Source organism: Rhinolophus sinicus, chromosome 5, assembly GCF_057876585.1.
Source record: "Rhinolophus sinicus isolate RSI-liver-muscle chromosome 5, RSI-T2T, whole genome shotgun sequence".
Taxonomy (NCBI): Eukaryota; Metazoa; Chordata; class Mammalia; order Chiroptera; family Rhinolophidae; genus Rhinolophus; species Rhinolophus sinicus.
In genome coordinates this window covers 71,694,313-71,717,476 of record NC_142505.1, presented here as the reverse complement: position 1 = coordinate 71,717,476, position 23,164 = coordinate 71,694,313, and the positions used below count along the sequence as shown (strand labels likewise).

Here is a 23,164-nt window from a genome sequence, read left to right as displayed (position 1 = left end):
TTCCAAATAACTTAACTGTGACACAACAAAGCTCATGAATATTGACAGATACAAAAATAACCAGCACCCAATGATGTAAAATTCATTATGTCTGGCATACAATAAGAAGTTACCAGAAGGAAAATAGGTTCCATAATAAGCAGAAAAATCATTTAATTGAAACTGACCCACAACTGCCATAGATATTAAAATTAGCACACAAAGACCAAAACAATGGTTGTAACTGCACTGCATGTGTTCAAAAAGTAGACACCAAAGATATTAAATGACCTATACTGAAACTCTAGAGATGAAAACTATTATGTCTGTGATGAAAAATAAAATAGGATAGAGGGGATTAATGGCAGATTAGACATTGGAGAAATAAAGATTAGTGAACTGGAAGTTAGCAATAGAAACTCCAAAATGAACACACGGAGACATAATTTTTAAAAGAAGGAAAGAGAAGAACATCAGTGAACTTGGGATTTCAAGTGGCCTAATGTGACTGGAGTCCCCAAGGAGAAGAGAACAGAATAAATAAATAAATAAATAAATAAATAAATAAATAAATAAATAAATAAATAAACCGTGTTTCCCCCAAAATAAGACCTAGCCAGACAACCAGCTCTAGTGCGTCTTTTGGAGCAAAAATTAATATAAGACCCGGTCTTATAGTAAAATAAGACTGGTTAGGTCTTATTTTCAGGGAAACACTAATCAATTGTGACAGAAATCATAACACCTGAGTGGCAGATGGGGAGGGATGGAAGGGAGAGAATTCAAGGAGGCAGAAGGAAACTTTTATGAGTGACAGATGTGTTCACTATCTTGATTGTGGAGATGGTACCATAGGTGTACACACAAGTCAAAACATGTGAAATTGTACATTTTACATATGTAGAGTTCATTGGCTGCCAAGTTTACCTAAAAAAGCCAAACTCCCAGGCCACAGCTCCCATAAGCTTGGCCGGGGTGTGGAGCTGGAGTCCCGGGCTGGGAAGGTGTGGGGACAGAGCCAGGAGTGCAGTTTCCAGGTTCTCGGCCTCACGTGGAAAAGTGCTGGCTCAGGTAGTAAATGGCCATCAACTGTGTTTGGATGGCCATCAGCTGTGGCTAGTTGGCCGTCAGCTGTTACCAGTGAGCCATTGGCCACTAATATAACTGCCATGGCTACGCTTGCAGAAAATGGAGGCCAGCAAGAAGATGGTGGCCGAGCTAGCAAGAGCGGATTGCAGTTAGCACGGTGGATTGCAGCTAGCAAGTGAGGTTGGTTGGCAGAGAGAAATGGATGGTGGGTTGCAGATAGTGTGGCTCCTGCTTCCTGTGTCTCCAAGCCAGCTGCCACCAGAGAGACTATAGTGATGTGGCTCCCCTATTTATGGCTCCGTGAGTGTTCCTTTTTGGCCTCACCATATCCTGCGTTCTTATGTGGGGAGCGGGACCAGAGACCCCCGCATGATACCCTGCATGACAGAAGGCATCCGTTCACTACACTGAGCTCTGGTACTGCCTCAGTGCCAGGCAAAGCTCGGCACAGCCAGGTGAAGGCGATCCCTGAGAGCCTCTAGTCCAACCCAAGCATTTGGCAGGAGCTCAGAAACTTTTCTCTAAAGAATGTGGTTTAGTCAGTGACTCCCATTGGCGCACGGAGTGGCTCTCTTCCAAACCGCATGGGCAAACGTTTCCTTAAGGGGTCCCTGCTCAGTTCTGAAATACATTAGCGTGTTTTCAAAGGTTTGGTCTGCAAACAAAATGTAATTCTTCTGTAATCCTTAATTTGTGTTCCCGTGCATTATTTTTCAGACACACCTCACTTCCCATCAGAATCTGCTTTCCCTGGTTCATCACGCTGGTCTCACAGAAAGAAATCCCATCAACGCCCCTGTGGGGGAAATGGACAGTTTCCATCGTGGCTTTTGATGCACTGGGGAGAGCCCTCAGGCTGCTCCCCGGTGTGGCTCCACGCCTTCTCCACACCATGGCCAGAGTCCTCTCCAGAGGCCCAGCTACCACATTAGGCCTCTTAACTAATACAGATGGGGTCTCCCAGACACCTTACTCCATCCTTACTTGCCTCCTTCAGATTCCTGAGCAGTAGCCCCAAGGGGAACGAAGTGAAAGGTGGCAGAGAGGAGGCAGGAAGGACTTGGAGGACTAGTTTGCTGGGCTAAGTTTTCACCTTATCAGCCCACAGGTGATGGGAGGCACTGAGGGTTGATGGGCAAAGGGAGGGACACACCACTGAGAATATAACCTGCCTGGGGCATTGAGTGGCAGGACTCAGAGAGTCAAAGAAGCAACTATTTCAAGAAGGGCCCCTGGAATGGGACTGAAATAAAGGGGGCCAGAAGAAAGCCCAGTAGCAGGACCAACAGGCTGAGGGATGAGGCATCTCTTTCCAGCTCAGCTCATCCCAAGCCAATCCTAAGGTGGGAGCCTCCTTACAGGAATGGGAAGAGGGAGGAGGACTTGTTCCCAACAAGGCCCCTGGCATGGATGTTACTAGTCCTGGCAGCCAGGCAGACACCCACTGCTAGGATTAGCAAACCATGGAATGCGTAATAAGAAGAGACCTGATGTCTCACTCATTGCTGGGACAGTCCGGGAAGGATGTGTCACTTCATCCTCAGAGAAACGGAGCAAGGCACCTTTTTTCCAGAGGAGGAAGTTAGGCAAAGCCAACTAATTAGTCCAAGCCACCTAATTAGAGGCAGCTCCAGACTCCAACCCAGGTCTTCTAACTCCAGAACCCACAGCATAAGTTGTGTGCCCCATTTAGAGAGGGTTTCACGAGGACTTGGGTGGGGCAACTTCTGTGGTGAGGCGATGAGGTCAGGCTCCTTCAGTTCCCGTGTGTGCACATGTACAGACGCACACTCATGTACACACATGTGCACGCACATGTCCATATACACACCCCACATGCACATACATTCATAGACATACACACATGTGCACACGTGTGTGCCCACCCCCACACACATGCTGACATGTATGCACACACGCTCTAGTCCCATTGCCATGTGAACTTGTCCTTCATTTGACTGTACCACCACACGGGGCTGAAAACAAGATGCTGTAGATGGTAACAGCCCACACATCACACAAAACGGCACGGTTAAGTAAGTGGGTAGACTTTGCTTTTTTTGTGGGATGATGCTCCTTGGAGGCCCAAACTTGAGTAGATTTCATTTAAACTGTCCTGAAATGCCAGATTACATTCTAATTGCTTTATGATTTGTCTCACAACTCCAAGTTGGAAGTGAATTCAGTTTTAGAAGTTGACATTACCCATTTGAAAGCACTTTTCTCCACAGATTTTTTGTGGTTACATCAGAAAATTACAATTTTCTCATTTACCAATGTGAACTGAAGCAGATGTGAGTGAGGCCTCTAATTCACTAGGTTAATCCTGAATATTTGGGGAGTTTGTGCCATGTTGCATAATCACAAAACAGACTAACTTATTAATTAAAGCAAGTTTATTAGGTGTTTAAAGCCATTTTGCAATGAAAAATCCATAGAATAATTTTCATGAATAATTAGATTTTTATTTTCATCATAAATGTGAATTTTTTTTATTTAAATGGAAAATCTCATTCTGCTGAAAAGAGAGAAATGGGGTTATGAGTTAATTCAATCTTTGCTCTTCCACAACAACCAAATCACATTTCTCCATCACTGACTCAGAGACTGGACATTATGTTAACAGCTTTTTTACTTCTGCATCGCCTTAATAGGCTTGCAGAATCACAGTGTTAAAAGGATCTCAAGGTCAGTCATGTAACCACAGGACCTCCTCTCCGATTAGCAAACAGACATAGGCATTTCTGGATTCAGTCATAGAAAGCATTCCAGTAAAAAGAGCCATTTTCAAGATGTGTATGATGTGCTAAGCACTTTGGGCATAAACTTGTATAATCCCCACAGAAAACTTAGGAGGCAAGGATGATAATCCCCATTTACCAGATGGGCGATCTGAAGTTTGGAAAAACAGCCATCTACCCAAAATCACACAGCTGAGAAATGGTGGAGTTGAGAGGTGAACCAAAGTTTGCTTAAAGCTAAAGTCGTGCCCACCACCCTACATTTCCACCACCTACTGAGGATGTCCACACTGGCAGAAAAAGCTGCTGCCCCAAACTAAATGACTGCTGCTCCAGGGTCTGCCAGGAGGCAGTGGAAAGGGCTCCAGATGAAGAATCAGGTTACCCAGGTTCGGACATACACTGCCCCTCTCTGAAACGGCAAGGCCCACCTCACAGGGGTGTGTGTAGCTGGGGTGGAGGCTGTTAAGAAACATGAGGACACATATGTGAACACTTCTGCCCAGGGAGGGCACAAAGGTGGCACTCCATCATCTCCCCTAAGCCTCTAGGAGGGCACTGACGTGACTTTCTTTAAAATGACATCTGCAAACTTATTGTTTCTCCCAACGGTTCATGCTTAGTTCTAAAATATGTTTCCGGATATGATGAAGAGATGTCTTCTGAGTGCCTGTGTCAACAATTAAAGATTAATCCTGATCCTACACATGGAGAAAATTGAAGGGAGAGGGAGTGGGAGGTCGTGTGTGGCCTCCAGAGAATGTTCCCAAGCTGAGTTACATTTGTTCATAGAATTAGAAGTCCCAGCGGGGACCGAGTTCAGTGTCCGGCACTGCGAAATGCTGCTCAAGAAAGGGTTCTGCACCAAACCAACAAATGAGCGCAATTCTGAGATGGCATCTTCAGAGTTTTTCCAAATCTTATTTTAAGATTCTCTTTATCATCAATTGCTTTTGCTTTTACAGCTACAACACATCCAATTGAAATAAAATTTCAACCAAAAGACAACTGAATCCACTTTGCTCATCATAAAACCTGTAGTGTGACTTCACAATGGCGTGACAGTTGGAATACAAGAGAAGGAGAAATGTGTACGTCATGGACACACTTGGATGTTCCAAAATCAAAACAAAGAAACAAAGCCCTAAAGACAGTCCTTGTTAGGCAGTTACATCCTAAAGAATAACCGAAGTAAGAGACTTCTATGACACAATCAGCTGTGCCATTATCTATGCCAAGAGAAATGTAGAGGAGGCCTAGATGCTGTGTTGGTATAAAGATACAGCCTCCATTAACCAGATCCTATGCAGTCATGAAACATGACCATAAAGTTGTGCAGCCCCTGCAAAAATATTCTTGATATGAGGTTGAAATACGTACAAGCAAGGGATGAATGGTGGACACTCTGTGGTTACAATCAAGTAAGCGTAAATCTGTTATGGATAAAAATTGGGAAAGACAATCAAGATGGCACAGTAGGTAAATGATGTGCTTACCTTCTCTCACAATCACATTAAAATTACAACTAATCTACAAAACAACCATTATTAAGAATTGCCTAAAATCAAGCTCAACTGAAGTCTTTCAACTAAGGACACGCAGAAGAATCCACCTTGAGACTGGTAGGAATGGCGGAGATGCAGAACAAGCTGGTCCCACACCCGCGTGTAACCAATAAAGATCCGGAGGGGTATTTCAGCTATGGGGTCCTCCCTATCACCCAGAGGAGTGAGAGATCCTAGCCCCACCCCAGCCCAGGGTTCCAGTGCCGGTGGGAGGGCGGGGGGAAAGTCCCCATAATTTCTGGTTGTGAAAACTAGCAAATATTCTGACTGAGTGAGATTGAGTGCAGCTGTATTCCCAGGTGCTCCTCTTAAAGGGACTGTGCGCAGACTTACCCACCAACAGACTCACTCGCTCTGAGCTCCAGCGCTAGGGCAGTGGCTGGAGAGGTGGCTTTCTCCAGGATGGGAGAGCTGGTGGAGGCCATTGGTTTTTTTTTAAAGATTTTATTGGGGAAGGGGAACAGGACTTTTATTGGGAAACAGTGTGTACTTCCAGGACTTTTTTCCAAGTCAAGTTGTTATCCTTTTAATCTTAGTTGTAGAGGGTGCCGTTCAGCTTCAAGTTGTTGTCCTTTCAGTTTTAGTTGTGGAGGGCGCAGCACAGCTCCAGGTCCTGTTGCCATTTTCTAGTTGCAGGGGGCGCAGCCCACCATCCCTTGCGGGAGTTGAACTGGCAACCTTGTGGTTGAGAGGATGTGCTCCAACCAATTGAGCCATTTGGGAGCTCAGCGGCAGCTCAGCTCAAGGTGCCGTGTTCAATCTTAGTTGCATGGGGTGGAGCCCACCATCTCTTGAGGGACTCAAGGAATTGAACTGGCAACAACCTTGTGGTTGAGAGCCCACTGGCCCATGTGGGAATCAAACCGGCAGCCTTCAGAGTTAGGAGCATGGAGCTCTAACCGCCTGAGCCACCGGGCCTGCCCGGAGGCCATTGTTTTTTGCTGAGGTCTCCCCGTTCCCCACGTGCTGACACAAGGCAGCCGCCATATCTGTGTCTCCACTGTCTGTTTGCCATGCCCTGGCAATTTGAGACCTGGTCCTGCCCAACTTTTGGGCACACCCAGGCTGTTTCCAGTGGCTTTTTTGTGCAGACCGCCTGCCTTAGCTCAAGCTGCAGACTTTCCTAGGGTCTCTCAAAGTTTTGTGGAACCCAGACAAGCAGCATCTGGCTTGAGCATGTCCTATACCTCTGGCTGAGCAGCCCTAAGTGTGACACTAGCGGTAGCTGGCCTTGGTTCACGGCTTGGCCTCTCAAGGCACTTCCAAGCACAGCATGGGCAGCAGCCATCTGCGGATTTCTTTGTGGCTCCTGCTGGGTTACTCCAGGTGGGGCTGAACTTGCCTACAGCGGATCCCCTCCAAGGTGGTCCTGGGGCTGGCGCCTCCAGTGGCCAGCTTCAAAATGAGCTGGAGCATTACTCAGCCACCTCCAAGTATAACACATCCAAGAGGCAGATTGGGCTGGCACAAGTGCCCTGCTGAGGCAGATCCTGCTCTGTAAGGTCAGCCCCTGCACAACAATTCTTCCACTGAAGTCAAGGCCAGTCCTCACAACCAGTGAGCCCAAGGGTCAGTCCCTCACATTGATGTGCAATTATCAACCAAGGCTCAACTACAAGAAGAGGACACACACAACCCACACAAGGGACACACCTAGAGTGCCTGGCTCAGGTGACCAGAAAGACTGTGTCACTGAGCGCCACAGCACACCTACTATATAAGGCCATTCTACCAAGACCAGAAGACATAGCAGCCCTACCTAATACATAGAAACAAATACAGAGAGACAGCCAAAATGGGGAGACAAAGAAACATGTCCCAAATTAAAGAACAGAACAAAGCTCCAGAAATAGAACTCAGTGAAATGGAGATAAGCAATCTATTAGACACAGAGTTACAAACACTGGTTATAAGAATGTTCAATGATCTCAGGGAGAACTTCAACAAAGAGACAGGAAGCATAAAAATGGAGATGACAACCACGAAAAAGAACCAGTCAGAAATAAAGGATACAATAACAGAAATGAAGATTATATTACAGGGAATCAACAGTAGATTAGATGAAGCAGAGGATCCAACCAGTGATGTAGAAGATAAGGTAGCAGAAAACATCCAACCAGAGCAGCAAAAAGAAAAAAGAATCCAAAAAAATTGAGGAGAGTTTAAGGGGCCTCTGGGATAACATCAAGCATACCAACATTCGCATCATAGGGGTACCAGAAGGAGAAGAGAGAGAACAAGGAATTGAAAAGTTATTTGAAGAAATAATGACAGAAAATTTCCCTAACCCGGTGAAGGAAATGGACATACAAGCCCAGGAAGCACAGAGCATCCCAAACAAGATTAACTCAAAGAGGCCAACACCAAGACACATCGTAATTAAAATGCCAAAGGCTAAAGACAAAGAGAGAATCTTAAAAGCAGGAAGAGAAAAGCAGTTAGTTACCTACAAGGGAGCCCCCATAGGACTGGCAGCTGATTTCTCAACAGAAACTTTGCAGGCAAGAAGGGAGTGGCAGGAAATATTCCAAGTGACGAAAAGCAGCAATATACAACCAAGATTGCTCTACCCAGCAAGGCTGTCATTTAGAATTGAAGGACAGATAAGGAGCTTCCCAGACAAGAAAAAGCTGAAGGAGTTCATCACCACCAAACCAATATTACAAGGAATCTTAGAGGGACTTCTTTAAGATGGGAGGGGGGTAAGGATGGGTGAAAGGGGAAGGGATTAAGAAGTACAAATTGGTTGTTACACAGTAGTCATGGGGATGTAGGGTATAGCATAAGGAATATACTCAATAATATTGTAATAACTAGGTATGGTGCCAGATAGGTGCTAGATCTATCAGGGTGATAGATGGGAATGGGGTTGGAGGCAGGGTGAAAAAGGTGAAGATATTAAGAAATACAAATTGGTAGTGAATACAGTGTGGGGAATATAATCAACAATGTTGTAAAGATCATGTAAGGTGCCAGATGGGCATTGGACTTATCAGGGGGATCACTTCATAGACTGTGTCCAATGCACTATACACCTGAAGCTGAAGTAGAATAATACTGAATGTCAACTATAATTAAAAATATAAGTATATAGAGTCACGGGATGTGGAGTACAACATAGGGAAGATAGTCGATGGTATTGTAACAGCTATATAAGATGTCAGAGGGTAGTAACTTGGGGGGTCGGTTATCACTTTATGAGGGGTTTAAATGTCTAACTATTACTTTGCTTTGTAACTAAAAAAAAAAAAAAAGAATTGCCGAAAAGAAAAAGAAAAGAAAGAATTGAATCGGAGTATGCCAAAAGTTAAAGAGTCCTTGTTTTAGGGTAGTGGGGCTATCTATAACCTAATCACGTTAAATCAACATACATTATGATTATTTTTTTTTTTTAAGGAGGAAGGGGAATGGTGGCCGAGTTGGTGTGCTATTTCCCAACACTGGGTCTAGCATCTTAGATAAAGGAGGTGGTCACATCTCAGCAGTAGCAGGACAGCTGATGAGCATATTCAAGGGCAAAGAGAAAAGGGTCTGCACTTGCTCTGTGAACAGCAGGTTTGAAAGAATCCTCCCTGTCCCTCACCAACACTGAGCAATGCCGGCTGGTGGGGCTTAGAGTTAGAGAAAGGAGAGAAATCTGCAGAAATCTGTGGTGAAAGAGAGGGCTTCTCTGAAACTGGAGGATTATACCAACACGCTGTGGGGCCCTTAAAGGGAAGGACAGCGAATCCAGTGCTCGGAGCTCACCCTCCACCACACAGGCGATTCCACCCAGCCCTCACTTCTCTACCCCGAACTGTGACTTGTCCCGACAGCCTGAGCTGTGCTCTCCCCTCACCCGTACAGAACTGAGGCTCTGAGGGGCCAGATGACCAGCCTGGGCTACACAGCCTGCAGGCAGTAGGTGGCTGCCGTAGACTTAATGTTTGTATCCCCACCAATTCCTATGTTAAAACCTTATCCCTGGTGGGGCCTTTGGGAGGTGATGAGGACATGAGGTGATCTCATGAATGGGATTAGTGCCCTTATAAAAGGGACCCTAGAGTGCTGCCTCACCCCTTCTGTCATGTGAGGATACAGCAGTCTATGAACCAGGAAGCGGGCTCTCACCAGACAGAATCTGCCAGTGCCTTGATCTTGGACTTCCCAGCCTCCATAACTGCGAGAAATAAGTGTTTGCCTTTTAACAAACAACTGTCAGAAATAAGTGTTTTATTTCCATGCAGTTATAGTAGGCTGAATGGAGTAAGACAGGGGCCTTCTGACTCCTTGTCCAGAGTGTTTCTTCTTCCAAACTCAGCCCTGCCCCCAAAGCTACCATGACACACAGCTTCAGGCAAGGTTACAGCAACCCCCGAGGCACATGCACCTCCCTGCTCCAAGTCACTGGGACTCAGAGCACCCCGCCAGACTCCTCAACCAAGCCAGAGGAGTGGGGGCCCCTGCCCATGACAGGACTCCTTGGAAAGCTGAGGAAGGTGGGCGCAGGTGGCCCTGACCTGGGGCACATCCACACTGCCACAGGCTGGACACTGAACTCACACAAAGGAGGGTAGGTCACGCCTGTCCTTCTCACTCTGCCCTTCCAAGGCGTCCTGCAAATCCGGGGAGAAGGGAGGTGGGGGTGGGGCGAGGGGCGGGGCTCAGGCCCAGCTGTGTGTGCCTGAGTGGGTCACTGCCTCCCTTTCAGCGACACGTCTCTCTCTTGTAAAATAAGGACAATAACCTCTGCCTTCCACATCTCATGAGGCTTCTGTGGGGAAGTTTTAAGATTTTAAGTTATCCTGTAATTTGTTAAGCTCACACCTTACAAGTGCACTATATTCAGAGAGAAATACAGATTTTGATAGTGCCACAGATAAACTCAAATTTATCAATATACACAAACGCCGACAGAACAAGAACCTACAAGCTGCTACCCATCCCATCAGATCAAAAGTCCTTTACCTGGATTTCAAGCAGCGGGATTTCTCCAGGCCATGGCTCCTGCTTGTTGCCCAAGCCTCTCTCTCATTATTCCTTGGATTGTCACTTACTTGGTTTTACCGGCCCCTTGTCCTCTCCTTCTAATGACAGCACTCCAAATTGTCCTTTGGGGACCATTTTCCACTCCCAGTCCTTTCAGTGCCAGTGGAGTACACACATGTGTACATAGGTACACACATCCCCCAAGCAGACCAGACTGCCTGCGGGTCTCAGTGACCAGTATAGGCCATCGGTATTGATCATCAGAGGGAATCAAGGGGCTTCAGTGGAAATGTAGGGAAAGAGAAACGAATGCTGAGGATGTGAGGCTGCAACTGCTGGCAGCTGCCCAGCACCTCACGGAACAGTGAGGGCATCCTGAGACATAGGGAGCCGGTACCGATAACACAGTGAGGGCATCCTGAGACATAGGGAGCCAGACCAATAACACAGTGAGGGCATCCTGAGACATAGGGAGCCGGTATCGATAACACAGTGAGGGCATCCTGAGACATAGGGAGCCGGTATCGATAACACAGTGAGGGCATCCTGAGACATAGGGAGCTGGTACCGATAACAGAGAACCAAGGCATCTCAGTGATGCAAGCCAATAAATTCCCTTTTAAACTTAAGCCAGTCTGAGTTGGGGTCTATTACATTGTTATTTGAAGGTACAAGGATCCAATGGCATCTGGAAAGGCTGAATCTAATGAGGTAATACCAGTGAGGATAAAGGGGATGACATGCTTCTCTGGGGACCAAAATTCTAACTGCATGCGCACTGGAAGGGGATTTGGAGCCACGGTGAAATATGACTGCTTGGAAAGCCAAGGGTACCTATGGGGTTGGGGGAACAGACAGGAGGGGTGGAGAGCTGCCTGGACACACCTAATAGGTACGAGCACCATACATGGTTTTGGGTGCACTGACTCCTTGGTCCTCAGAGTGACTGGGCCAGTTGCCTCCAGCCTGAGCAGCTTCTTCCACTTAACTGCATCGTGATGTGCAAGTGTTACCACCCCTGTGTATGCTGTGATGTGCAAAAGTTGGAAAGCAGGACCCTAAAGTGCCATCCCCAGTGTGGAGGCCACTCAGGTCAGTCACTTTGGGATCAGAACAGCATCTGCTTAAGGGTTAAAGACCACAAACTGCAAAGCATGGGATTGTGCCGGAGAGAATCCCGAACACATCCACCTTGCCTGTGACTATGGCCGGAGGCAGAGCTGGAGAGCAAGACCCTGGGAAACCCTGCGGGGGAAGCGGATATGGTTATGAAATTGCAGCATGTCAGTGGATGACTGCCCCGTCCTCCTCACAAAGCTGCAATTCTCTTCCAGTGGCAACGTGCTTAGCCTCAGAGGAGGAATCAAGATTGACCAAAGCCACCTATGTCAACCCCATTTCCCTTGACAGTGACAGGATGACGGTGATCACAGGCCCTGTTTCTGACTGGTAGCTATCAAGGAAGTCTGCCGAGAGATGCTGGGAGTCTCCCCCCTGACTCAAACGAAAGAGAAAGCCTCTCAAGAAGATGACTCTTTTCCCTGCCTCCTTCCCTTCTACCTTGGCAACTGTTGTGTTTAGACTCAGCTTGGAGGTTCAGCAGCCCTCTTGTGACCAGGAGGAATAACAGACCAAGAGGATAACAGACAGAACTGGCACCCAGTCATGGGCAAGTCACTGAACTAACCCAGATCTTCTGGCTGATCTCCAGGCTTTTCTGGTTATGCGAAATAATTCAATGACTGTATTGTTTAAGCGACCACACTCAGGTATTCTGTTACTCTCCATCAAAAGCATACTTCCTGACTAACACTCCTCTACGTTATCTTCTTTGTTCATCACTACCTGAGTAGTAGTGACCATCATAGTAGGAAGAGGAAGTTGATGCTCAGGAAGCTGAAGAGGTTACATGACAGAGCTAGTAAACCGTGGGGCCGAAACACCATGCATCATCTACCCCTGTGTGTCCGCTGGTATAAATGCATTCAGTTCACAGGTTCCACAGGTCAGGAGCCATGCCACACATCTTCAAAGACAAGGTGTAAAATCCAATTCAACAATTCCAAAACATGTTTGTGAAAGGAACACCCGACAGCTGGCTCCTTCTAATCATGCTGCTCTGATTATAAAGCTCTCCCAAACTATCACAAAATGAAACAAACAAACAAACAAACAAAAAACAGGATAAAGGAAAGAGCGAATAGAGAAAGTGAGCATGCCAGGAAGAATTGGAAAGAAACTTTTTGGTTTGGGAGCCAGGAAATGCCAAGGGAACAAAGGTAGCCATGATCTACACCCCATCTTGAGTTCTGCCATGGGACTTGAAACTTGGCCTCTTTATTAAATTGCACACCTCAGAGCAGTCCTGACAAGTGACAGATGGCCAGAGAAGCTGAAAAAGCTATGTTTGATTCTGGGTTTTACAAGTAACAACCAATATATATATAGTTGATGGTAGGGAAGGAAAGTGTTTGAATGTTACCCTTAGTCTCTGGGTATTTCTTGTTTTCAAACTGACTGGTCTGGACAATGAAAGATCAACAGCCAATAATAAATCCATTATAAGCTGGAAATGGTCTCTTCTGAATACAATTAAATATTTCTTTAATCCTTGCATTCAACTTTTTACTGTAGTATGAAAGCCACAGTCTAAAATTTAAGCCTTTGTAATTACTGGAACTATCGGTATAAGTCCTAGGGGGTTGACAACTTAGCACGTTAAAAGCACAGTATCAGATGCTTATTTGGACTTACATTTTTGGGTAATACCGAAGATACTATCATCAATGACTCTTGCTCAGAAATCTGGTGTTTATGTTCTGAAAACCATTTCTTTTATTTTGTACCATGGGAAAGGTCTTTAATAATGACTAGTTAACATGCATATTCCTTTGTTGTAGCTTCTGAATCTACATTATCAGGCACACCATCCCAAATAAGTTATTGCACAGTTCTGTTCCCAAGGGAACACAGACAGCGGGTGGGTTCTATATTAACAGTGGCTTTTGTTGGCTTATTTTATTTTTTTCTGACATTAAAGTTGTGTGTGGTTGGCAAGGATTTCTCTCTTTTAATTTGGATGTGGCTTCTGCCTCTAAAACTCTGAAAATAAGCTTGTTGGTCAGAGGACAAGCTGTAGGCACCCCCACATACACAACCACTTCAGCACGGGCTTAAAAGAGGCTTCACTGAGAACAACTTGGAACTGCAAAGCATGTTCAAGTACAAATGTTCTTTCTTTAAGATATTTTCAGTTCAATATTCATTTGTCTTTCATGTCTGATAGATTAATAAAGTATCTTCACATCTATTTAAAGCTGATGGTCGGCTTCCCAAATTATGTGTCTCCCACAGCCCCTCCATCTCAGTCAGGGACTCTCAGGGTCACCAGCCAGGTTGTGTTCATTTCCCATCCAGAGATATTTGAGAGAAGAATGGTAAATAGCAGGAAGAGCCTGGCCCTGGGAAAGAGATGCCTTCTTACAGGGGACACCCCAGCAGCCAGAAGTTCGACTCCAAGTACACTCACACTGTGACATCGCTGATGCCCCACTGGCAGGGGAAACCGACCAGTTGGTGCTCCGAGCACATGCCACTCAGAATCCAAGTTCAGTTAGTTAGTAGTAGGATGTGTTGAAATGTGTCCTGTGCTAACACCAGCCTGCTAAATGATAAAGCAAATTTTAAGTGGAAATCCCAAGATTCAGAATGTTCCCTTTGCCTTTCTAATGAGGGGGTTTGGGTGGGGAAGAGGAAGAGAGAGAGAGAGAGAGAGAGAGAGAGAGAGAGAGAGAGAGCGAGCTCTGCCACTAAGTCATTGTTGAAGCACCACAGAGGAGGCCACCGCAGTCTCTCCCAGCTCATCCTGGCGGTTCAGCACTTGAGGATCCATATTTCTCAGAAGCGGCTGCTGTCCTAGAGTCCTCTTCCCTATTAGAATGGACACAATTTGCAAGTTCCTTGTAAAAGCTTCTCCCAGGATTTCTGATTTACTCAATCTGGACTTGCGGTTTATTTTCACTAAGAGGGGCCGCCTATTCCAAAGAACAGCCACAGTTCTAACACTAACTGGTAGAAATTTTACTGGCCCTCCATAAATCAGTTCAACACCCTGGTCTCTAGGGATTTGCCAAAAGATAATGGGCTGCAATTATGAAACCATCACCATGAGGACTCCGGAAAGATTTCTGAAGTTTGCAGCACTTCAGGGAGAAAAGAGGAAATCATTTCATGAAGCAGCAATTTTGCCGAAAACCAAGCAAGAAGAGATGTAATGCTGGCTTAGAAAGTGTCTGAGAATGAAGAGAGAAAGTGAGCATGCCAGGAAGAATTGGAAAGAAACTACGTGACTAAGAAATATGTATGGTGTGGTGCAGTCTTCCCCATCTCCCTAAAGATTCCAAATTAGCTCAAGGATGGCTAGAGCACTCAGGACTAAAGATCACAGCTCTTCAGTTCCAGGAGATTGGTGGTAACAGACCCGCCCTAAAACATGCTACATCTCAGCCTACAACTGAAGATGCCCCCATTGGACAGGTGCTTGGGATCCTGGGAAGAAGAGGATGGCTTCCTGGGAGGAAGAGGATGGCTCAGTCAAGGGAAGCTCTAGCCAGTCCAGACTGTCTCAGTTCTATGGGGAGGGGCACTGCTACCCAAAAGGTGGGGGTTTTGATGAATATGATGGTCCCAAATGGGCCGCCTGCTTTGAAGACATACAGCAGCAACCTAATAGAAGTGTCACAGAGTCTCATATGCTTCCAAGAAGCTCAAGAAAACTCAGGATGAGTCTGCATTGTACAGGTGGCATCGCCCAGGTGGCACCGCCTGAAATCAGAAGCCAGAAAACCCCACTGTCTTTTCTTCTCCTCACCCTACCAGTCTGGGCATCCCCAGGTCTCGGCGGCAAGGAGTGCGCACTCAGCCGCAGCAGCCCCAGAGACAGCATCTCCAGGATGGAGCTGCTTAGAAACAAACTTTCCTGGGGACGCAGGGTGGGCAGGCTGGGCTGGCCAGATCTCTTCAAGGCCCGGGGCCTCCGGTCTCATGTCTGAGGCTTCCCTCCACGGTGGCCGCCGGTCTGCTGGGGGGACCCATGCCTCTCCAGGTGCAGCAGCTGCTACCGGTTGTGGAGTCACGCACCAGATACTTCCTTCACGAGCATCGTCACTATCCGACGCAGATGAGGAGCCGGGTGCCCACCGCAGGCGGGAAGTGACCAGTCCGAGCGCACGCACACCTGGAGACTCGCCCCCAGTGCCCGAAACGGCCCTTGTAGCTCTTTTCCCACGGTCGCTTGCCCTGGAACACGACCCTGAGGCTGGAGCGAGGACAGGAGGACCCCCTCGGGGCCGGCACTACCAGCCTCTGCCCCTCGCGCAAGCCACCCGGGTGGACTCACGTGACCCGTCCTCGGGGAGACGACCACACTACTCCGGGCTCCCATCGCGAAGATACTCTCCCAAGCCCGACACACTCTCTTCCAGCCCGACCCCTCCTGCCCCGTGCCCCGCGCCTCACCTCGCGCAGCAGACGCTCCAGGTGCGGCTCGGCCCAGGCGGCCAGGGAGCCCGGCGGCCCCGCGCGCCGCAGCAGCTGCCGCTCCTCCTCGAGCGCCTCCACCCGGCCCTGCAGCGCGGCCGCCTGGGCGCCCAGCAGCAGACAGGCGGCCGCCGAGCCCACGGAGAGCAGCAGGCACAGCGCGCTCACCGCCCAGGTCCCGGCCGCCGTCGCGGGGCGACCCCCGCCACCACCGCCGCCGCCTGCCGGACAGCCCTTCTGCGCGTCGCCAACGTTGCGCTCGCCCCGGCTCATGGCGCGCTCTTCGCGCGTGGGCTGTCGGGGGAGGCGGTGCAGAGCTGGGGTGGTAGACTGAGAGCGCGGGGAGCAGGCGGATAGCCCGAGGCACGAGGTCGGCGGGACGCAGGGCTTGGCCTCCGGGCAGCAGCGGATTGTGGCGCACGCCCCCTTCCCTGCCGCCAGCTCCTTCACGGCCACTTTGGGCAGTTTCCTCTATGCAAATAGACCCTGCCAGAAAAGGAGCCGGGACCCACCCAGGGGAGGAGCGGCCCGGCCAGCCCGGCGCGGCAAGGGGGCGGGGGTGGGAAGGGAGCTGGCTCCAGGAACCCCCAGCGCGCCTGGCGGACCCCGCGCAGCGCACACCTCCGCCCTCAGCTGCCCCGGGCACTGGGCTGCACCCACTCCGGCGCGCGCACCTCTGTGACTCCCCAGTCCGTGCTCCCACTGCGATCCCAAGAAATCTAAGGCGGGCCGAGAGACTCAGAGCGCCTTCTGCAGCTCACCTCTGACTGGAGCATCATTCATACCTGGCGAAAATTCCCCTAAACTTGTGAATTAACCTTTCTGACAATTTTTTAAAAGGTCAAAACTTCAAACCCTGTGGAAAACTTAAGTGAGTCCGTCCTTGATGGCGCTTTAGCGCCTCTTGGTGGCCGAAAGTGACCTCTGCACGCCCACATTTAGAGACTGTCAGGGTAGATTGCACCAAGCAGAAAGATACCTCTTAGAATCTAAATTCTCTCCATTTATTATGTGCCAGACACGTGCTGCTGGGAAACAGACATTGTAAGACCTTGTTCCTGACCTAGGGAGGGCTTTCATTTCAGAAAATTGAGACAATAACAAATGAAAAAGATGGGCGAAAACAATTCCAACTTTTGTTGAGCTGATGACTTAATTCTGTAGTAGAAACACTTGGCCAAAAACAGTAATCCACTATGCATATTTAATCTATATTGTGATTTTGCTGCAAATTTGCCTCACAAGGTTAAGGTAAGAAAGGCTGAATGAGAAGAAAGTGGTCCTAACAGTGTTTTCAAGAAAGAGGAGAAAGGCTGGAAGTCAGGTCTCTGCTCCCTCAGATTCCAACCAGACATATTTATATCCTAAAATGGGTCCCAAGTAACCCTTCCACTTACTCCTCTAATACTCAAATAAAAACAATAAACTGCTAATTTAGATCTTTGTAATTTGGGCAACTCCACAATTGTTTTTGAGAAAAAGAACTGTTATATCTATCTTCTCTCTCACTCTTTGGGTATTTTTAGATTATTAATTTCTGTGGATGGATTATTACTTATCTCTTAAAACTGTTGAGGCCCTCCTGCTGACATTCCTTCCTAAGTCCTTAACTGGGAGGGGGGAAAAACCTCTGAGATCAAAATAAATCAGAACATGGTTTGTCATCTCACCTGTGCAACTTTGTAGCTGTGACCTTGGGTAAATTGGGGTTACATTTAGGTGGTTATACAGGTCTTGGCACCATGCTATACTCTAGTGTATGTTTTTTCAGAATATAATTGCTAAGCAAACTGGATTGTCTACTCTGAAAAAAGGACAATGCCATATTACAAGCTAGCACTTCATTCTTACTACAAACACATAGGTAAATTGCCCATCATCTATCTTTGTTAATGTTTCAGAAGCTTCTATATATGGAATAAGCCAAGCTCATTGGCCTTTGCTCTTGCCCACTACCTATCTGGGGTATCCTGCTCTCAGATCTTTGAACAACAAGCTTCTCCTTATCCTTCAGTTCAAAGTCCCCAGGTCCTCAAATCTCACTGTCTCTGAAAGACCTTCCGACTGCCCAACCTAACATGATTACACCTGAGAGTCCCTTTCAGAATTACTCAGGGGGTCGGGGCATTTATCACTATTTAAAGTTACCTTTTTATTAACCATATTGCCCTTGTCTTGTTCACTACTGTTTTCTCAGAGAACAGGACAGGTCTGGCACACTGTTGGTGCTCAATAAATACAGAGGATGCAAAAAAAGTATATATATTTTAAGAAAGGAAGAAATTGTATTAAAATTGTGATACTCAATATATACCAATAACAAAAGATGAATACAAGTCATGTTTGACTTCTGCAATTACAAGAGGTACTCAAAGTGGTTACTATCAGTGTAATTTCAATACAGTTTTTTTCCTTTCTTAAATTCTGTATACATTTTTTTTGGCACTCTGTATTTCTCAAGTGAACTGAGAAAAGGTGAAAATATGTTTACTACCTACAACTCACTTTAAAAGGCAAGGAAGAAAATGCTGTCTTGTGTCAGCTGGGGTCCTGGAAGGAACAGAAGGCATCCTCAGACTGAAGACAGTGTGAAGGTAGAGACTCTTTACAAAGGGGCAGGCTAAGGGAAATCAACAGGGGATGCTGAGGAAACACCCTGGGCTATCAACACTGGGAGGCCATTACCACCCCTAGCTGAAGGGGTAAGGGGAGGGAAGTGTTGTGAGGACACTGTGACTGCTTGGAGTTATATAAAAAGGTCTGCTCAAGCGTGGACAGGTGGCTCAGTTGGTTAGAGTGCGAGCTCTGGGCAATGTGGCTGCCTGTTCGGTTCCCACATAGGCCAAAGAGCTGCGCCCTCCACAACTAGAATGAAGACAGTGAGTTGCCACTGAGCTCCCGGGCACCCAGATAGCTCAGTTGGTTGGAGCGTGTGCTCTCAACCACAAGGTTACTGGTTGGACTCCCACAAGGGATGGTGGGCTACGCGCCCTGCAACTAAGATTGAACAACGGCAACTGGACTTGGAGCTGAGCTGTGCCCTCCACAACTAAGATTGAAAGGACAACAACTTGACTTGGAGCTGATAGATCCTGGGGAAAACACACTGTTCCCGAATAAAGTCCTGTTCCCCTTCCCCAATTTAAAACAAAAAAAATTCTGCTCAGCAGGAGCTGTGGCCTTTGGCCAAGGGACATCACCTCTTCAAAACCATGACTTGTGACTGAACAACAGTGTGTGGCAACCCTGCCTGATGATTGACAAGGGCTTGGACACTTCAGGATAAAAAGCATTACAAATATTTTATAAAGAAGGGATTATTTGGGTCAGATAAGGTTGACAACCACTGCAAAAAAACATAACCAATGTTGATAACGAGAAGGTTCAAATATGTTCAAAATGCTCTCTTTAAGAAGGCAGGAGTACTTAATCATTTTTTTAAAATTTCCAGCAAAAATGGCTTAAATTAAGCTATAAGGCTTAACAGGATAAGTTTCAATTACCTGAAAAAAATGTTACACTGAAAAAGCAGTGTGATATGGTGGGAAAAGCACCAGGTTTTAACATGTAATGCCTACTTTTCTGGCTCCATTAAAAGCTCACAGCTACTATTTCAGACTCTCAGTATTCTGGTTTGTAAAATGGAGATACTGGCAAGGACTAGATTTACTCTATCTGAAACAACTAGAAAATTAGACGAACTGTAATGAAATGGCAGTTTACAAGACATTGGACGTCAGACAGTGAAAAGCAGTGATCCTTGGGAGATGGGAAACAAATGAAATGAACTCAAGGATTGCTCCAGCTTACTCTCTGGAGAGTTTTTTCAGGCCACAGTGCAGGGAAGAGGACCCAGGCAGAGCCACCCTGAGGTGAAGAGAGCTGCAAGTCCAAGGAATCCAAGGCGGGTAGAATTGCAGGGTAGAGGAGTGAAAAGAGCTGCACAGAGGACATTGCTTCACCTGAGGTTATCACATCTGTGATAAATCTACCTGAGGCCAGGAAAGAACCACCCCCAAAATGAAACTAATCACTAGAGGAAACAATCCCTGCAGCTCACTAAGGCCATGGATCGTTCTTCCCACCAGCCAGCATGGAAAACCTGGTAGTGCATTGGGCACAGTAAGTACTCAAAAGCCTTTGCCTTAGTAGTAGGGAAAACCCAGCCTTAGACTAAATGTGGCTCTGTCCTGCCTAACAAAGCTTAAAACCCAAACCCCAAAAGATCAAACTGGTTCAAGTAACTTAATCATACCCCATAATAAAGCTCAAGTATATAGGAATATAAAAATATCCAGTACCCCGTAAGGTAAAATTACCAGACATGTAAAGCCGAAAGAAAATATGACCCATACTATAAGAAAAAGCAATCAAAACCAACCCAGAAATGAAAGAGATGACAGAATAAGCAGAAAAGAATATTAAAAGTTATACCTGTATTCCATATGTTCACAGAACTAAAAGGAAAGATTGAACTTGTTGAAACATGAAAAATTTTTAAAGACCTAAGACAAAATTCTAGAGATTAAAAAATGACAATCTTTGAGATGAAAAAAATACATTGGATGGTTTAAAGGTAGACTAGACACTGCAGAAGATTAATGAATTTAAAAATACAGCAACAGAAACTTATCCAAAATGAAACAGATGGAAAACAATAGAAAAGAATTAACAGAGTGTCAGTGAGCAGTGGGATAATGTGAGTAACTAGAGTCCCTAGGGGAGAGAGCAGAAAAAAATATTAGAAATTTTTTTCAGCCATTATTTCTAAATATGATAAAAACAATAAACTCACAGATATAAGAATTTCAAGGAACCCAAGCAAAAGAAATATGAAAACAACCGCACAAGGGACATCATAATCAAACTGCTTAAAAGGAATAGTAAAGAAAAAAACTTAATAGCAACCTGACAAAAAGACACGTGTAGAGGAAGAAACATAGCAGTGTTGCGGAAGAATGACGAGGATCGAGAGACTCAAGTGGCACGCAGAGATCAGGGAGAACACAGCTTTATTATGTCAGCGGGCTCAGTGGGATTGTTCCCAAAGAAATGAGCACTAACTGGGGTCAGGTGCTCTGTTTTATAGGGTTAGGCCTCCGGGTTAGGGGGAAATCTGGCCGGGGTGCCGGGGAGGTCCGTCCCTAGCAGATGTGATCGCTCAACATTGTTTTGACAGGGAGGCCTCTAACCATAGTGCCCACGGGAGACATCTCCGATAAGGGTATGGAGGGAGGCAGCTCCGATAAGGGTATGGAATTCTTGGGGGGGAGGGCTGCAGGAAAAAACCGTCCCAACAACAGCAGACTTTTCATTGGAAAAAATGCAACCCAGAAGATAAACATCTTTTGTCAACCTAGAATTCTATGCCCAATGAAAAATATCTTTCAAAAAACAAAGAAAGACTAAATACTCTCAAACATTCAAAAACTGAGAATTCATCACGAGCAGACCCATAACAAAAAGAAACATTAACAGAAGTACAGTTGACCCTTGAATAACACGGGTTTGAAGTGCCCGGGTTCACTTATATGCGTGTTTTTTCCAATTGATCTGCACAGTTCAAACCCAGTCTGTTCAAGGGTCAACTCCATGGCTGGGAATCCTCCAACTTAAGTTATATATATGCTCCCCTAACTACTACATTATTCAAAGGTCAATTGTAATTGAAGCAGAAAAAAAACCCATACCAAATGGAAATATAGATTTACACAGAGGATTGAAGAGCATTGGAAGTATTAATGTAACTATGTGGGTAAATATAAGAATTCTTATTTAAATCTTTAAAAAAACATAACTGGAACACGGGAAGTGACTATGACAGAACAGGAAGAGGGCGAAAAAAATAACCCTCTGCGACGCCAATTTGAACCAGACCCACAGCCACCACGAATAGCAAAGGTCAGTATCCAACGCAGCCAAACCACCCTGTGCAGCCTCCTGGCAATCCAGAGTACCTGCCGACCTTGCATCTTCCTCAGGCTCCTCCCTATACAGATGCTCCACCTGCCAACTCAGAGCTTGTCCGAGCTTTGTGACCCAGGGGCTGCAGTCCCTGCCATGTCAGTTGCATTTCCTGGCACCTTACCCTATTTTCCCATAGCCCAGTGTGTGGCTGTTGGACCTTTAGTTCCACAGTCCCCATGGTTTATTATCCAGCCCTATCTATCCACCTGGTTCAACAGTTCTGGTGGAAGATAGGAAGCTATGATGCAGATGCCAATTTGGAGCTGGGGATACTGCTGACATTCCTCTCCATCCCCTGGACGCCCTCCAGTGCTTCTCAGCTTGCAGTCATGCAGGGAGCCAATGTCCTGGTAACTCAGCTGATGGGAAACTTCTTCATGGGTGGTACAGATGGTAGTTACAGTTGGTGAAGAACCAAGGCCACCTCTGTGCCCAGAGAGACATCACATACCTTCAGCACTTCTCACAATGTAACTGCTATAGTCACATTAACCTGAAGTTGCAGTTTAGATATGCTGTTGGGTGTCTTTCTGGTGCCCAAACTGTCAGGCACTTGTCAAACTTAATAAGGAACCATGTAATTAATGGTAGCAGCACCTCCCTAAATCATTTTGAGGTAAGGGAGGCATCCATTTATAAAATAAATGTGGATGAAGCAACCCTAAGGGTCTTCCTTTAATCCTTCTGGAATAATACTGTACCATACTGGTCACTTTTAGTAATAAACCAAATTAGGTTTGGAGGGAACTTTGATCTTCCCTTAGGAAGTTGCCAAATTATTCTGATTGGTCTTTAATCTTAAACAGTCTGATTTTTATTACTTGTTATAAATGAAAAGCATTAGTGGTCTGCCTTTCCCCTTTCCATCCTGTCTTACATCCCTCTTTCGACCCCAGTTGTCCATTCCCTCCCACCATTCTCCATTGAATCAATGGGTCAGGACAGACAGGTCAGATTAATTTCCTTCTCTCCTTGAACTTCTCCCCACTTGTCATTTCTTAACTAGGCTTTCACAAGGATCCTCTGGACCCCTCTGGGCCCCAATCAGACCCATTACTTCTGCTTTTGCATTTCGTCAGGCAAAAGTGGAGGGTGCCTTTTGGACCCTCCTCATAGGTTGTTTTTTCATACATGAACCAAACCCAAATTTGCTTGGGTGCCAGAAATACTGAGCTTGTTTGAACAAAGAATAGCAAACTGCACTATAAACAAGTTTGTTTAAAATGGGGTCAGGGGCAAGGAGGAGGATGCATTTCACAAGTCTGACGACTTTAGAGCCAAATTAAGGGGGATTTTCAGATAAAAATTGGTTAGTAT

General features: G+C 46.3%; 1 protein-coding gene and 1 pseudogene across 1 annotated transcript in view; one reads left to right on the top strand and one right to left on the bottom strand.

Annotated features, from left to right (window-relative positions):
• The window catches only part of COL23A1 (collagen type XXIII alpha 1 chain), a 319,377-nt gene extending 303,070 nt beyond the window's left edge, over positions 1 to 16,307 (bottom strand). The window contains exon 1 of the mRNA XM_074313377.2: positions 15,860 to 16,307. Coding sequence (XP_074169478.1) covers positions 15,860 to 16,153 — 294 coding nt within the window. The 5' untranslated portion in view covers positions 16,154 to 16,307. The remainder of the gene's footprint in view (positions 1 to 15,859) is intronic.
• Positions 16,308 to 19,973: 3,666 nt separating this feature from the next.
• On the top strand, positions 19,974 to 22,387 carry LOC109435677 (DAZ-associated protein 2 pseudogene; annotated as a pseudogene).
• The last annotated feature ends 777 nt before the right edge of the window (positions 22,388 to 23,164 follow it).